This window comes from Fistularia commersonii, chromosome 4, assembly GCF_037954325.1.
Source record: "Fistularia commersonii isolate RoL2024-O1a breed Wild chromosome 4, RoL_Fcom_v1.0, whole genome shotgun sequence".
Taxonomy (NCBI): domain Eukaryota; kingdom Metazoa; phylum Chordata; class Actinopteri; order Syngnathiformes; family Fistulariidae; genus Fistularia; species Fistularia commersonii.
In genome coordinates, this window is record NC_141287.1 from 16,079,889 (window position 1) to 16,095,073 (window position 15,185).

A 15,185-nucleotide genomic window follows, 5' to 3' on the forward strand; every position below is an offset into this window, starting at 1 on the left:
AGATTTGCTCTCAAGCGGTAGTTATATATGTTTTACCCGAATGACCAGCACAAGTATAGTCTAGGAATAGGAAACCCTCAAACTTGGCAAAGCTTGATCATTACATTTAAAAAACTAACATGAAAAAACACCTAATCTTTACAGTACAATTATTCAGATTTTTACATAGATTATCAGCTAAACGCAAGATATACCCTGATTATTTAAATCCCTCAATAGGAATACTCTGTCGGACATCATCAGTGTTTGGGCACGGTCACCATTCTGGGAAAGGACAGTGTTGTTCCTCTGGTTATTTTTGCTGTCGTGCCTTGCAGTTTGTTTACACTCGCTCAAAGTTGGATGTGATCAGATTGCGTGGCACTCGTCCTTGTTTCTGCCCCTGCAGCAGGCTGTGGTACATGTGCACCGTTAAAAGGCTGCATTTGGTCGGTCATTATCAGTGAAATGGATGGAAATCATTTTGCTTGTATGTTTTTTTTTGTATGATGAAGTGCAGCAATATCATGGTGCAATTGTGATAGATAAGATCAATAGTATCACATTGAGATGGGAATACGACATAATAATAAGACAGAAATGACAACTGAAACAGTAAAGAGGACATGTCAGGAAGAAGGTCATGAACAGTGCAAAGGCAGAAAGACTGCAAAGTGTTGACTTCAATCAGAGCCGACCTCCTTTTTGCCTTCCTACTGTGTGCAAAACTGGTCACCACACTGTCATATTGGAGGCTGTTGAAGAGTGTGTGAATATTTGGATTCATTTTAATTGTGTGAGGTGTAAGTTCTCTGATGCAGAATTTAAAACAGTATAAACTACAAGTTCAATACATAAATCTCATTCCTATACATTGTCTGAGAACTTATACCCTAAATGAGAATCCACGCATATCTGTATGGTTTGTCATATAACCTCTTTTGAAACTCTTGAAAAAAAAAAGTCAGAATGTAGGGGATGCTGTCCTTGTGCGCGTGACGACTGGATGAGAGAGGACTGGATGGTGCAACAGCCGACAATTCTCTGCAGACTGAGAGGATGTTTCTGCAGACAAATTTCAGCATACCAAACCCCTTTCATAATTTTGTTTGACAACAAAAAGTTACGCATTCTGACTGACTCTATTGGAAATTCAACTTTAATCTTACACTTGACTTACACAATTATGCATACACAATTGTGCCACTTTCTAAATGGACTTGATATATTCAATCACGCACACACACACACACACACACACACACACACACACGTGTGTTTTCCGCTGGAAAAACACAAGGTATATTTCAAACATTTCAACACCGAACTCTTTGTCCTTGTTTCACACTAGTCCACATTTCTGCTCGGTCCAGCGGTCAGAATACACAATGTATCTATACTAGGGCAGCATCTTCAAAGTGCTTGTAATATCCAAAATTATTCCATGCCCCGATAAAGTCTTGACTAAATCCAATGCTCTTCACAAACAATGCACAACACTAAAGGCTGGAGACATTTTGGTTTTTAGATTTTCAATTCCCACTCAGATTCTGAGACTCATTTTCAGTCCCCCAAAGGTTTCCCCCCAATTCCCCTATCCACGTCCTGTGCTAGCATAAGAACATTCCAAAGTGAAGATGTCACCAATGAATTCATGACTAATTTGCTGCATGTGATATTGGCTAAGTACTGGTTAAAAATGAAGGCCAAAAATAAAAATTGGAAGTCGTAGCATTGCAAATACCGCCTTTCTAGCCAACACGCAGATAACAAGCCCTTTGTGTTAACATCTGCCTGTTGCATGATGGAATGCCCTCCATTGTAGTGATGACAGTAACATCGGCACAGTTCTGGGACCAATTGCTTCCCAAGGGTTTGTTCTCTTCACATAGCCAACAATGCAATGCAAAGTTCTGCGTATATTTACAAACGGTCACAGGACCAGCTCGTGGCTCACACTGTGATTTCCATCACTTGGGGCTGTTCTCCACAGGGTAACCCATCTATCATTTAGGACAGACTGACTGTAAAACTCTAAAATGAGGCCAATGAGACGGGCGTAATTGAATGTTACATGCAGTACCCGAAGGTTTTTCTCACCAATTGCTTTTCTGTTGAACCCTGGGAAAGTTGCATGCCACATTAGCATTAGCTGAGTTACAGCCTTGTCCTCACAGCCGCCTCACTTTCCAAGATGATTACCAAATCTAATTTCTCACCTTTTGGAGTCATTTAAAAATATGGCAATCTGTAGTACATAGTGCAAGATACTTTGCAAATTATTTCTAGACAATTAGCTCTGGGATAATTGTTTTAAAAGTTATGTTCTGGGACACTCTGTCGTGGAGAGCATGTGTATGCGATCATGTAGCATAATAGTTTTATATAACCAGCACACCTAAACATTCAAATTTTCCTCTAACAATACAAATCATATACACTACTTTAATTTTCATGCCTCTTTTTCATTGTCATGCAATATTTATCCACTTAATTTTCACATTTCAGGTTTTTCTAATGGTGTGCCTGGAAGCAATATTCATCTCCAAGGTATTAACTAACCGGAAGCTACAGTAAATTTCAAACCACCCTTATGGCACAAGACTTAATATGCAATATGCAGAATGATGTTAGAAGCAAAAGAGCCTTTGTGGAATGAAAGCCTTTACACACTAGGAAGACTTACCCTGGACACCATGCTCAGTCCACAGTCCAGCTTCAGTGTGATGAAGCCTATCATGGAACAACACAACTCTCCGCTAAAAGCCAGACTAATGGTGGGTGAGAAGCATTGAAAGCTGACTGATGCAAGTAATCTTGTTACTGTTTGTTGAGTATAAACCACCCACACAGGACAAAAAGATTCCTTTGCTCAGACGTCTCACTCTAAAATAATACAAAATATATGGAGTGTGTGACGGGGGAGACCAACACTGCGCAGACAACCTCCATCTTGGTTTTGATTTGATCATTTAATTGTTTTTTTTTTGGTTCCGTGTCAAAACTCAGGTCAATCAATTTAGAATTCATTATCCTGGCTCAGGCCGGTTGCAATTTTAAATATTAAATATGGAAAACTCAGACTATAAACCACTATTTTTTTCCTCACGCTTTGAGCACTGCGGCTTAAGCAATGATGCGGATAATTTATGAATTTTTTTAAGGTTAACAAGGTTCTTGCCTCCAAAACATTTAGCCCATCACATCAGACCAATGAAATTCTGAGGCTGTTCAATTCTGACACCGAAGAAGACGACTTTTATGGTTTTAGTGTGCAAGAAGAAGATGAAGATATCGATCAGCTGGAGAAGAACAAAGCGGGGATGGAAAATGGATGGATTTTTCCTTGTAATTTATTATTAATCTTTTGCACCAGCTGTGTTACAGGTACTGTTCAGAAAAAAAAAACATTTCCAGTACTTATTTGTGGCTGTTACCGGTATGTATGTGATTCAAAATAAAAAAAAAATGTTTCTGTGTAAATATCTCACCTTACAATGTGGACACCTGCGGCTTAGAGACAAGTGCGGCCTATATATGTACACTTAGATTTATTTGTTTAATTTTAGCCAGCGCGGATCATATTCAGGTGTGCTCAACAGTCCGGAAATGATGGTACTATCTACCTACATAACAGTCTCATCACTTTGCGGTTTCACAGCCCGTCACTGTGGATTACATTCACACATTCACACACAGATGCATGCAAAGCGCTAATCAGACCAACAGGAGCAACTGGGCGTTCAGGAAGAGCTAGGAACTGCAACCTTTCAATCAACTGTTAAAAACGTACAGCTTCTCCTCTCTGATACAGGGAGGCAAATAGCTTGAAGGTTATCTGAAAGCCATTCTAACTCAATGTGGAGTTAGAATGGCTTCCAAAACATTTAGTCAAACCCGTGACAATTATTAATGAGAAAAATGTAGAAAGCCCAACCTTCACCTTGTTCTATAGCAACCTTTGTACCACTTGATCGAATGTTTGTTGGATTCAAGTGCAAAGACCTTGCTGGCCTTAAAAAATAAATCTGCCTTCCAAGTCCTCCCATTTAAGTTTAACAACTTCAAAAAGGTGACATCATGATTAGCATCTGAGGCACCCCACACAAAGAAACTAACGCTGGCCAGAGAAATAACAGGAGTTGAGTCAGCACCGGCCACCAGGTAATTGCAAGTGATTTGGCCCTGCAGGGGAATTTAATGAACCTACCAGCTGTGGAGGCAGATAACTACAGGTACCAAATACAAATATATATGGTAGTGCAATTGTAATAAAATATTAGGGCCTGTTACAAGAAAGAGATTCCATAATTTAACAAGCTTTAATGGGAGTCTGAAAGAAAATTCAGGCACTTGCTCAAGCCCAAGTTCTAAATGTACTAAATGGCTAAATGTACTGAAATGTGGATCTCTTACAACACTACATCAGTGGCCCCAAGAGCTCTGAGCAAAAATGGATGATTATTTTTCCCCTTGAACAGCTGTGATAAGAAGCCAAATCAAAACAGAAACAGGCTCCTTGACATAGTTTGTGTGTGAGAAAGAGAGAGAAGAAGGGTGAGGCAGTGCAACTACGAACATATCTGTTTTGAATTTCTCACAAAGTAAGGAGACCAAAGGAAAAAAAAAGAAAAAAAAAAAAAAAAAAATCACATTGATGTTGGCCGACGTGGCAGCCCGCCGAGAATAAATCAATGCAGGAAACATCTTGTTCTCTGTTGTGTTTATAGTGTAGTTCTTAATATGTACCGGGGCGCACCACCTACGGTAGGCAGGGCGTGCATCACAGAGCACAGCATCTTGGACTAATATCTGTTTGAGATAAAAAGAAATCACACCTGTATGTTGCAAATAGAGGTTTTACGCCTCAGAGTAATTTCTTTCACTGAAGTCTTTTCAAGATGGAAAATGAAGTGCCACCAAGGCTGGCTGACTGAAAACGTTGTTGAGGTTACGTCTGTCACATTCTCTTTAGATGTACTTAAGCTATAACCAAGGTGCGCTTTCTATTTGCCATATTTCATGCTGCACTTTCTTCAAAAATAAATGAATAAGTGACCAAAGTTCATGTTTTCCCTTTTTATTATCCTTGATTCCACCCATTTCTTGCATGGAAGAGTGAGGGAGCAGGACAGACCCAGTCTGAGCAACAAGAAAACAGAAATGGAAAAGCAGGTGACATTTCTCAAGTTCTGCCCCTGCAAACTTATTCTAATGGATTCACCTTGGACATCTCTGCAGGACCACTAATCCACAAATTTTTAGCTTTTTGAGCTGATAGAAAGCTTTTAGAAAAAAACGACTAAAAATGTCTCCCTGACTCATTGTTACACAAAAATAAAAAATAAAAACAACCTTGAACCGCACATCTATTGGTGCTCAAGTTCATTTTCATCCAAATAATGCAAAATTCACAAATAATAGAAATAGCATAACAGGAGAGTTTTGAAAGATCCAGCCAGTTCTTACAGTGTGTCTATCCAAGAGGTTCAAGTAGCAACTCAGAAGTTTCCCTGTGGTTTTACGTTGGCGGAATGGAACACAACATCTAACAAAATGCCAAGAACTGCAGAAATGGCCCAGCTGCAGAGCTACGGCGAGCCGGTTCACAGCTTCAAGCGCATCGAGAGGCTCTGCTCAAATCTGATGATCAATGCCAACAATCCAAACCGTGGGATTGCGGAGTCCTCATGAATGAAGTCAGACAAAGGCCTCAATGTGATTTTAGTGTCAAAAGTAATTCTTATCGGTCGGCTCTGAAACACTGCTGCGTAAACACTCAGTAATTCACATTGAAGAGCCAATGCTAGGCCAGAAACATGCCTTCAAATATACACCTACGATTGGTCTATGTAGGATTTGTGTTTCTGCAGGAGGATTTCAATGGATAACAGTTGCACAACAAGAGTTTCCTCCTCTCATACAAACCGCACAGGAAATGGGTTCCTCATCCCCAGTCCGGACACATGAGTCACCACTACATCTCTGTGTTTGTGAGCAATTCATGAACCTCTTCCTGACTTGGGGAAATTAATTTTCAGCAGGATCGATGACTTAACTCAGTTTCCGTAGCAGTGAGTTTACTGATAACTGCACAGAACTAACCGCAGAGAACTCTGATGGATAATTCAACTAAATGGCTGTCAGTGTAGAGTCCTGTAATTAAGTCATCTATGCATAGTTTCATTAGTTTGAATGTGACCTAAATGTATCACCACTTCCATAGAAAAATGAAAAAAAAGCATCCTTCCATCCATCTACTCCCGCTTATCCAGAGTCAGGTTGATGGGGCAGCAGCCGGAGGAGTGAAGCCCAGATCTCCCTCTCCCCCGCCACATGGTCCAGCTGGGGCCATGGTCTCTCGCATGCCCTGAGTCTTCCCCCGTGGTCTCCTCCAAGATGGACATGCCCGGAATACCTCCCCTGGGAGGCGTCCAGGAGGCATCTCCGAGCCACCACATCTGGCTCCTCTCTATGCGGAGGAGCAGCGGCTGTACTCTAATTCCTCCCGGGTGACCCTATCTCTAAGGGAGAGTCCAGCCACCCCTGTGGAGGAAACTCATTTTGGCCGCTTGTACCCGCAATCTCGTTCTTTCGGTCACTTCCCACACTTGGTGACCATAGGTGAGGGTGGGAACGTAGATTGACCGGGAAATTGCTCAGCTCAGCTCTTCCCCATACAAATCGGTACAGAGACCGCAACACTGCAGACGCCACGCCAATCCTTGATTACCGTAATTTCTGGACTATCGAACGCACCTGAAAATAAGCTGCACCGCCTAAAAATAAATAAATAAATCTTTGTGTACATATATAGGCCACACTTGTCTATAAGCTGTACATGTCCACGTTGTAACATGAGATATTTTTTTACATCTTGCACAAAAGAAATCTAAAAAAATTAAAATAAGAATCTCTTTGTGTTTGTGCAATGAGGATATTTAAGAAATTGCACCATCGCCGTGCTGAGACAATTACCAAAAAATTTCAATGTCATAGCATAGCTCACATTTAAAAGGGGAATATAAATCATTGGGAATATCATTGGGTATAAAAAAAAACTATTTCTCCTGCACACATGAAAAAAAAGGCTTCTGGAGCCAAAATCTGCGCTTACATCATTCATGCCTTGAGGGGGCAATAAGAAAACCTGAATTATTCAGAAAACAAAAACTTTCACATAGCTGAGGCATCCAAGATTTTGTTTTTGTCTCACAAGGCAGCGAAGGCAAAAAAAAGCACTGTAGCCTACAGTAACAGAGCAGTATGTTACTGTACATCTGGATCTGTCTTCCCTGCACTGTTCTGAGCCAAGCAAGGCTGTTGCTTAGCAACTTCTTGATCAATACCTGGTCGTTGCCAGAACAAAGCAGGAAAAAAAATACGACCAGGGAAATAATGAAGGACAATTTAGCTAGCAGCCAGTACAAAAGCCCTGTCAGACACTATTCATGTACTCATCCCTCACTGACGGTCACCATTAGCAACCTCTCCCTATGCTTGGCTTATTGAATACTTGTAATGAAGGGATGGAGGAATGCAGCACAAAGAGTTTCAAATGTTTGGATTACAGGGATCAGACACGGCGGGGACAACTGGATTACAGATTTCTTCACAAAGTGACAGGCAGTCAGACATGCTAATTTTGGTGTATGATAGTAACAAAACTTTCTCCTGAAAAATTAACAGACCAATGTATCTCATATATATGTAATAATATACCCTTGGCTATATTAAGTAAATGCAATTTCATTGCATGGCATCCAAAGAAAAGGCAAATGGGGATGTTTAACCTTAATTACTTTTATTTTGTTTTAAACAAGGATATTATCATCTATCAGTCAGCCTTAGACATGTGGATCAGAAGGGGAAAAAAAAATCCCCAAAACAAAAGGGAGCATCTTTTTTTAAATCCATTCTGTCCATGTGATAAACCATCAGTAGAGTAAGTGGGTGTGAGCTCCAGCCGTGTCTGTCATTGCCAGGGACACATGTGCAAGCCAAACCTCATTGGTGTGTGTGTGTGTGTGTGTGTGTGTGTGTGTGTGTGTTCATGTGTCGAAAGAGCAATACTGTTGGATAGCGAGTGGGAGACCGGTGTCATGCAGCACACCTTCCAGTGGGCGGGTAGGGGTAGAGCAAAGCGTCGGTCAGCCAAGCAGAGACAATTCATCACCGCATCTCAGAGGACATTATTCCACTTTTTCCTCCAGCACATTTTCACACATGTCATCTGGAGACCCGAACGCGATGTTCACATAAATCTGATACATATTAATTTTGTGAATCCCTGTGCGGAAATCCAGTGTTGGAATCAAAAAGGTGTTATTTCTAAAACCTATAAATATGTTTGCCACTGAAATGAATGGTATTGGTATTTTGAATTTCTAACAAAACGACTAATATAATAAAGGGACAAATTTTGAAAAGAAACACTGGAAAAAGAAAAATCCATTACCACCTGTAGGAGGTTTTAATACACATACAAGAGTGGGTGTATCAAATAAATCATAAATCATAATCTATATCTGAGACCAAATCCACTAACATCATTCAGACAATCCTGGGCAAAACCATTTTACTCAATGATAGGTACTCAATGCACATGGGGCAGCGCTTGTGGTTTTGAAGAAATTGGTGACATTTAAAAATAAATGAATAGATAAATTAAACAAACATGAACCAGCCTCCCAAAGTTGGAGGATTGTGAATGTGCCTCCCTCTTTCAACATAGAGGAGCTTACATAACCATTAGTGACAGCAGACATCATAAATTACAGACCTATGGCTTCCAATACAAATGGGCAGTTTGTCAAGAGAACATATTATTCACGTCAGCTACATATAGGTAACACACCTGAAACTCAGCAATTGTGCAGTTTAATCCACAATAGTGATGAAAAAAAATGCAAAAAAGGGGCTCTTCTCTTCACATTGTTATGTGTGGTGGTAAATGCTTGGCTCAGATCTCTGAGGCCACATTGAGCAGGGTGACGGGAAGGAGACCCTGACCATTGATCAACATGGACAGAAGCATTTCAGATGTGATTGGAGTACATTTACAGATGTATCACCGCTGAACGTGAGTGACTAACATCAAAGTGCAGTGGAATATACCCTGATGAGGAAAATGGGACCTACCAGGAATGACAGAAAATGAGCTTTGCTCTCAAAGAGAGCACTACTGGGAGAAAGCAGTGACTTACAAAAGCAGGTGGATACACAAATAGTGAAACTGTACATTTCTTACCAAAGCAGGAAGCATTCTGAGTTTAGCACAAGCCAAAAAGGTCTGTTGAATATTTCTAAGAAAGAGTCAAATATTACAATGTGTTTTACCTATCCTAAAATATATTTTCCACTCATCGTCTTTGAGATAGCTGAAACATTTCAATCCCTGAACGCATAGGACTACAGAGCAATGAATTTTAACTTTCATTGCACTGCATAACCCAGGGTAGGCAAACTACAGCCCGCGGGCCACATCCGGCCCGTTGGTCTTTTTAATCCAGCCTGCAAAAGACTGGTACAGAAATCATACTTTCTGTGAATGATTGGATGAATTAATGTGGGCGCTCAATCAGGACAGGATTTCATTTCTCAAGATGGTTTTATTTTCCAAGCAAATGTCAGACAATGTTCAGACAAAATGCAACGTGCATGTCCCAGTGATCCTGGGAGCTACTTTGTAGGGGGCTTTATGCTCCTGGAAGGGTCACCCAAGGTAAACAGGTCCCAGGTGAGAGACCAGATAGGCTCAGAAGACCTCCAATGAAGAAGAAAACCATTGGACCCAGTTTTCCCTTGCCCGGACCCGGTTCATTGTGAGGGTCTGCCGGGAACGTCCTGCGGAGTCCCTGGTCAGAAGGAGCTTTAACTCCCACCTCTGGCAGAACTACAACCATGTCCCGGGGGACATTGAGTCCGATTGGGCCACGTTCCATGCTTCCATTGTCGAGGCAGCAGACTGGAACTGCGGCTGTAAGGTGGTCGTGCCTGTCAGGGCGGCAACTCTCAAATCCGCTGGTGGACTCCTGCAGTGAGGGACGCCGTCAAACCGAAGGAGGAGTCCCATCGGGCCTTTCTGGCCTGTGGGGCTCCGGAGGCAACTGACGGGTATCGACAGGCCAAGCAGCATGCAGCTTCAGTGGTTGCAGAGGCAAAAACTTGGGGGTGGGAGAAGTTCAGGAAGACCATGGAGAACAACTTCCCGTGGGCGTCGAGGAGATTCTGGTCCACCATTTGGGGGCTCAGAAGGGGGAAGCAGTACTCCATCAACACTGTGGGAGAGGGGCGCCGCCGACCTCAAAGTAAGACGTAAATCGGCGACAGGAATACTTCAGAGACCTCCTCAACCCCGTTGAAATGCTATCCAATGAGGAAGCAAAGCCAGGGGACTCTGGAGTGGGCACGCCTATTTCTAGGGCTGAAGTTGCTGAAGCAGTCAAAAAGCTCTTCAATAGCAGGGCCCCGGGGGTGGATGAGGTCCGCCCTGGGTTCCTCAAGGCTCTGGATGGTGTAGGGCTGTCCTGGCTGACACGCCTCTGCCACATTGCATGGATGTCGGGGTAGTGCCACTGGACTGGCAGATATGGCGGTGATCCCCTTTTTAAAAGGGGTATTGGAGGGTGTGCTCCAACTACAGTAGTGTTTTCATAGAAATGCAGTCTCACCGCACATTTTCTCTGCTCCTGACAATGAGGTTTGTCATGCCGTGTCTCCTGCTGCTGAGAGAACCATTACATTTATTTGTCTGCACAGGTCCTTGTGCAGAAAAAAATATTCTAATGTTTTCTAGCTTCACTAGCTTATCCTAAAGTTTATTCCTCTTGTACACACATGTATGTTCATATAAGATATTAAATTGTTTATTTATCTTGTATTAAACAGTGGTCAAAGGCAATAATAAATCATATGCACAGCCTCAATATCACACACAAAATGGACAAATGTGTGACAGATCTAAATAGGGAGCCATTAAGGCTCACTGCTTCCTGTTCACTCCATGGTCTAAATTGATACTCAAACAAATCACTCGGAAATGGAGACAGCTGCTCATTATTTGAACACAGAGAGCGCTCGTCACTTACATCCAAAATAACCAGCGAGAATTAATGTGTTTTTAGCTGCTGATATTTTCCAGGTACTTTTCACAGGAAAACGTTTTGGGTCTAAATACTGTGACACTTCTAGATGATGTCTTGCAATAAAAGTCTAAATAATCATATATTTTTTTGGACAGAATAAAATTCACCAATTTCGTAAGGAACCCATCAAAGAGAACACTTTTCTAGTCGCTTATGTCTTCTTGCATGTGTTTTCCTCTGCCCACCTGCAGAACAGCGTGCCCTCAATGACAAGGTAATTCTACCCTTCAGGAATCTCAACTGCAGCAGTGTTGCCGTAAATCAACGGGCCCTAACCTCAGATTCAAACACTACAGTCCTGTAAAAGGCAACATGACCTCTTCCATGGAGATACAGCTCAAATCCTCTCTTGCTTTCTTGCATTTGCAAGAAGTTTTTTTTTTTATGACCCACAGCACCTTAGCTTCTTATCCATACAAAGTTCTACACTTCAAGCAAAACTAGAAGAACTACAGACTCCATGTTCTTGCCTGTCTGAATTTATTGAGTTAAACAATCAAACTAAATATATATGGTTTGCATTTAAGAGTTCTGATACCAGACATGATAAAGAGCAAGCTTATGAAGAAGAAACTTTCAAATCTAAATTACCTCAGGAGTCACTTGCTCAAAAAGGTATCCAACTGTACAGCTGGGCTATTTTTATTCTTTGCATCAGAATCAAGTCCCCGCATCCTTCTGGCTGAGAAAGCACTGTGAACATTGTGCCTGGCAGCACCATAATCACAGGAATGGCAGTATTCTCATGAATTTTACAGTGCAATCAATGCAGAATCTATCAGCACCAGCAAGAGGCATAACAAGTTATAGGAGCAATGCCCTGCACCAGTTTCCTGAGTGACGGCTCTGCACCTGCTCCATCTCCCTGGTGCAGTTCACAGTCTTGAATATTGATTAAGGTTAACCAGATTTCACTTGTAGATATCCAAAAATGTGCCATATTTTATAATTCCTGGGTTATTTAAATGCAAAGATCCTACTTTTGGCAGTAATTAGTTCTTGAATAATATAAAGAAACACCTTGAAACTGCAAAAACTAATTTAAATTCTCAGGGTTTCCTGATTAGTACCAGAAAACCTGTATTCAATCTATAGGGCTGAGAAACCAGGTGAATATACACCATTCAACAATTAAATATTTTTCTTAAAAAAATCAATTTAATGCTAAATGCTACCATCTAGCTCTAGACACAGAGATCACAATAATCAACCATAAAGAAACTTTTCAAATGGAAAAAAAAGTCAAGTGAATGCCCAGAAAGACTCAGTGCAACCACTGTAAAAGTAATAATTGAAATGATATGCTTGAAAAGGTCAGATCATTCACGTTGAGTCTTTATTTCATTGCTTGTTAAAGGCTGTAACAGACGGATGTCAGAAGTATTTAAAATGAAAGTGGGACTAAACAATTCTTCATTATCCTGGGTACACTTGACTTATTTGTGTTAAGTATCTGCTTTGTTGTTAGCCATCCTTCAATGGACATGATGATGAACATCATAAAAGGCTTCCGACAAGTGATTTCCATAGCACTCAGCTCTTATCTATACCATTTTTTCACGAGTAAAAACTCATCTACTGGTCAGACCACTCATTCCCCATCTGAAGTCAGTTTTATCCGCCCACTGAAAAAGTGAAAAAGATTGCATTCCTGCAAGAATCTCACTGTCCAATCTATTTCCATCGAAACAATTGAGACACCTGTCAGTCTTAATCAACAGTCATGAGTGTGGAGTTGCAGACTGACCTTTGTCACCTTGGCTGAAAACAACCATGGTTTGTCCCCCAACTGTGTGCATCGTGAAGGGATGATCCCTGGGCACCTGAAGTGATGCATCTTTCTCCCCGACAACACTGACAGCAGTCAGTTCTTTATCTAGCGTGAAGCAAACCTGGAGGGAACAAAATGCTCCGGTCAACCATCGTTTATCATTAAATGGATGAATCTGTGAGTGAATGAGTGAACTGAATGAAACAAATGTCAAGCATTTTAATTATCACTAAGGTGGAAGAAGAGCAGATATTTAACACCAAATATTACCCATTCATTCATTTATAATTATTAATGAATTGAGTGTAAAGAATCTGTAATTTCCGCTGATGTCCTTGGTAAAAGACGGAAAAACCACAAAAACAACAAGATGAAAAAAGAGGTGGATTGACTGAGGAATTAAGTTAACTGAAAAAATATTTTAATGGGGTATAATAAATATCCTCACATGTGTGGTGGATAGATTACATGGCCAGTGCCCTCTTAAAATGATTGACATCTGAATATCTGATTTAGGTTGATCAACCTGCCACAGCATATGAATAAAAACAAAATAAACAAATGTATCTTTTTTTGAGCTGAGGTTGCACCATAAAGCAAAATTCTGAATTCCAAGGTAGAAAACCTTTTAAAAAAATGTTTAAAACTAGCAATTGTTTCTCTTTAACCCCTTGTTTTTTTTATATTTCCATTACTTTTTAATTTGGATGTATGGCTTACCCACTTTTTCACAGCCAAAACTGAGTCACTGCAGGAGTAGTCAGCACGGAAAATAATAAACAAAGCAGGAATGTGCACTTAAAAATAAATGTAAGACACACCACGTGACTCATTTGGAAACTATCAAAAGTATTCAGCTGGGAATTCATGCAGATTAAAATAACTGAAGCCATCCCAGTGTTCCATACAAACTATGTTTGATGAAGTTTGCTCGCCTCTGTTTTGCCCTGCTTCCTGTCACGTGGGAAAGAAGGAGAGTACGTCACTAATAGCAGGTCACATGGGTGAGGCTCAATGGGCACCCAATCTTGGTGTTACGCACTTGTTAATGGTGATCTTTCCAACCTCTCCTTTCTCCGGTGCTTTGTCCCACTGCTGGGCCAAATACTTTGGAACCTGAATAGGGGAAAAAACGGCGATTTGTTGGACTCTTCAAACGTGGATGATAGTAGTTTATCTTGAAAATAAATGGCATGAGGATGCAGTCAAACTGAATAGCTGCCGAGTAAAGTTCCCGGATGAAGGCGGCAAACTATCCGTGAAGTAAGCTGGCCGGATAACCGGAGGAGGAACGAACCTTAACTAGCCAAACGCCTTTACTCTGCTTCACTCCAGACAGATTGATGTCCTTTTTGTCAGCCATAATTTTAACGTCAGGGCCACAGTCTTAATCCGGACAAACGCATCTAACCTCTCTCGCGCAGTTTCACGATTAAGCATTGTCAATTTAAGGCCTGCCGCAATTGGTTTTCCAACAGGTGTCGCCTAATTGGCTCTTCCATGCTGCTTATGACTGATATTCCTTTAGAATCTTTAGGATCCACGGAGTTAAATACATATTGTATTCCCCTTGCCATTTTTGTCTTTGTTTATTCTTCATTCTTTTTATTGTCATCATTAATTTTATTTCAATTTATTAATTATTTTCCCCTTATTTCTAAAATTAAACATTTCTCACGGGCCTTCAATCTTGTTTACTCCTACTGTTAATTGATTGCATACAAAATGAATGTCCTTATGTTTCCTCATGCCTGTTAATATTATTGATATTCAATTCTATTTAGCCATGTTTGTTTGTTCATGTGTTTTGTCAGTGTATGCTGTTGCGAGTCACGAATGTTGGGGATTATGTTGATGCTTGTTTCTGTGTGATTTTGTTGTTGCAGGGGATTTTGTGGGTGCGGTTTGGGGATGCAAGGAATTCTTTTTTTTTGTATTTTTTTTACCTGGAATTGAGCAGGAACAGTAGTTGTATTGCAGGCTTGTGTGGCATTCATCCTTGACAGATGAATGTAATTGCTACATGAATTACGACAATGGTTGGAGTTCCTCTTGTCATGAGAGTAAATGCACACTATAATGTAATTAGTCTTTAATTTCTATTTATAAATTACAGAACTGTATAGGAATGCCATAGTTTTTTTTTTTATTTTACGCCTAAATGTAAATAACGGCGCACATGGATGTTTCTCTTCCTTTGGGTTGCTTTCTTCAGCCCATTACCTGCCTCCATCCAACCCTCTCCTCTGCATCCTATTTTCAGGCCAACTAACTTCCCTCCATTTATA

General features: G+C 40.8%; 1 protein-coding gene across 1 annotated transcript in view; it reads right to left on the bottom strand.

Annotated features, from left to right (window-relative positions):
* Window positions 1-14,263, bottom strand: part of LOC147234894 (general transcription factor IIF subunit 2-like) — a 43,661-nt gene extending 29,398 nt beyond the window's left edge. The window contains exons 1-4 of the mRNA XM_086145579.1: window positions 14,195-14,263; window positions 13,940-14,013; window positions 13,833-13,851; window positions 12,874-13,018 (exon numbers count right to left, since the gene is read on the bottom strand). Of these exons, the coding sequence (XP_086001705.1) occupies window positions 12,874-13,018; window positions 13,833-13,851; window positions 13,940-14,013; window positions 14,195-14,260 (304 nt within the window). The 5' untranslated portion in view covers window positions 14,261-14,263. The remainder of the gene's footprint in view (window positions 1-12,873; window positions 13,019-13,832; window positions 13,852-13,939; window positions 14,014-14,194) is intronic.
* Between the last annotated feature and the right edge of the window lie 922 nt (window positions 14,264-15,185).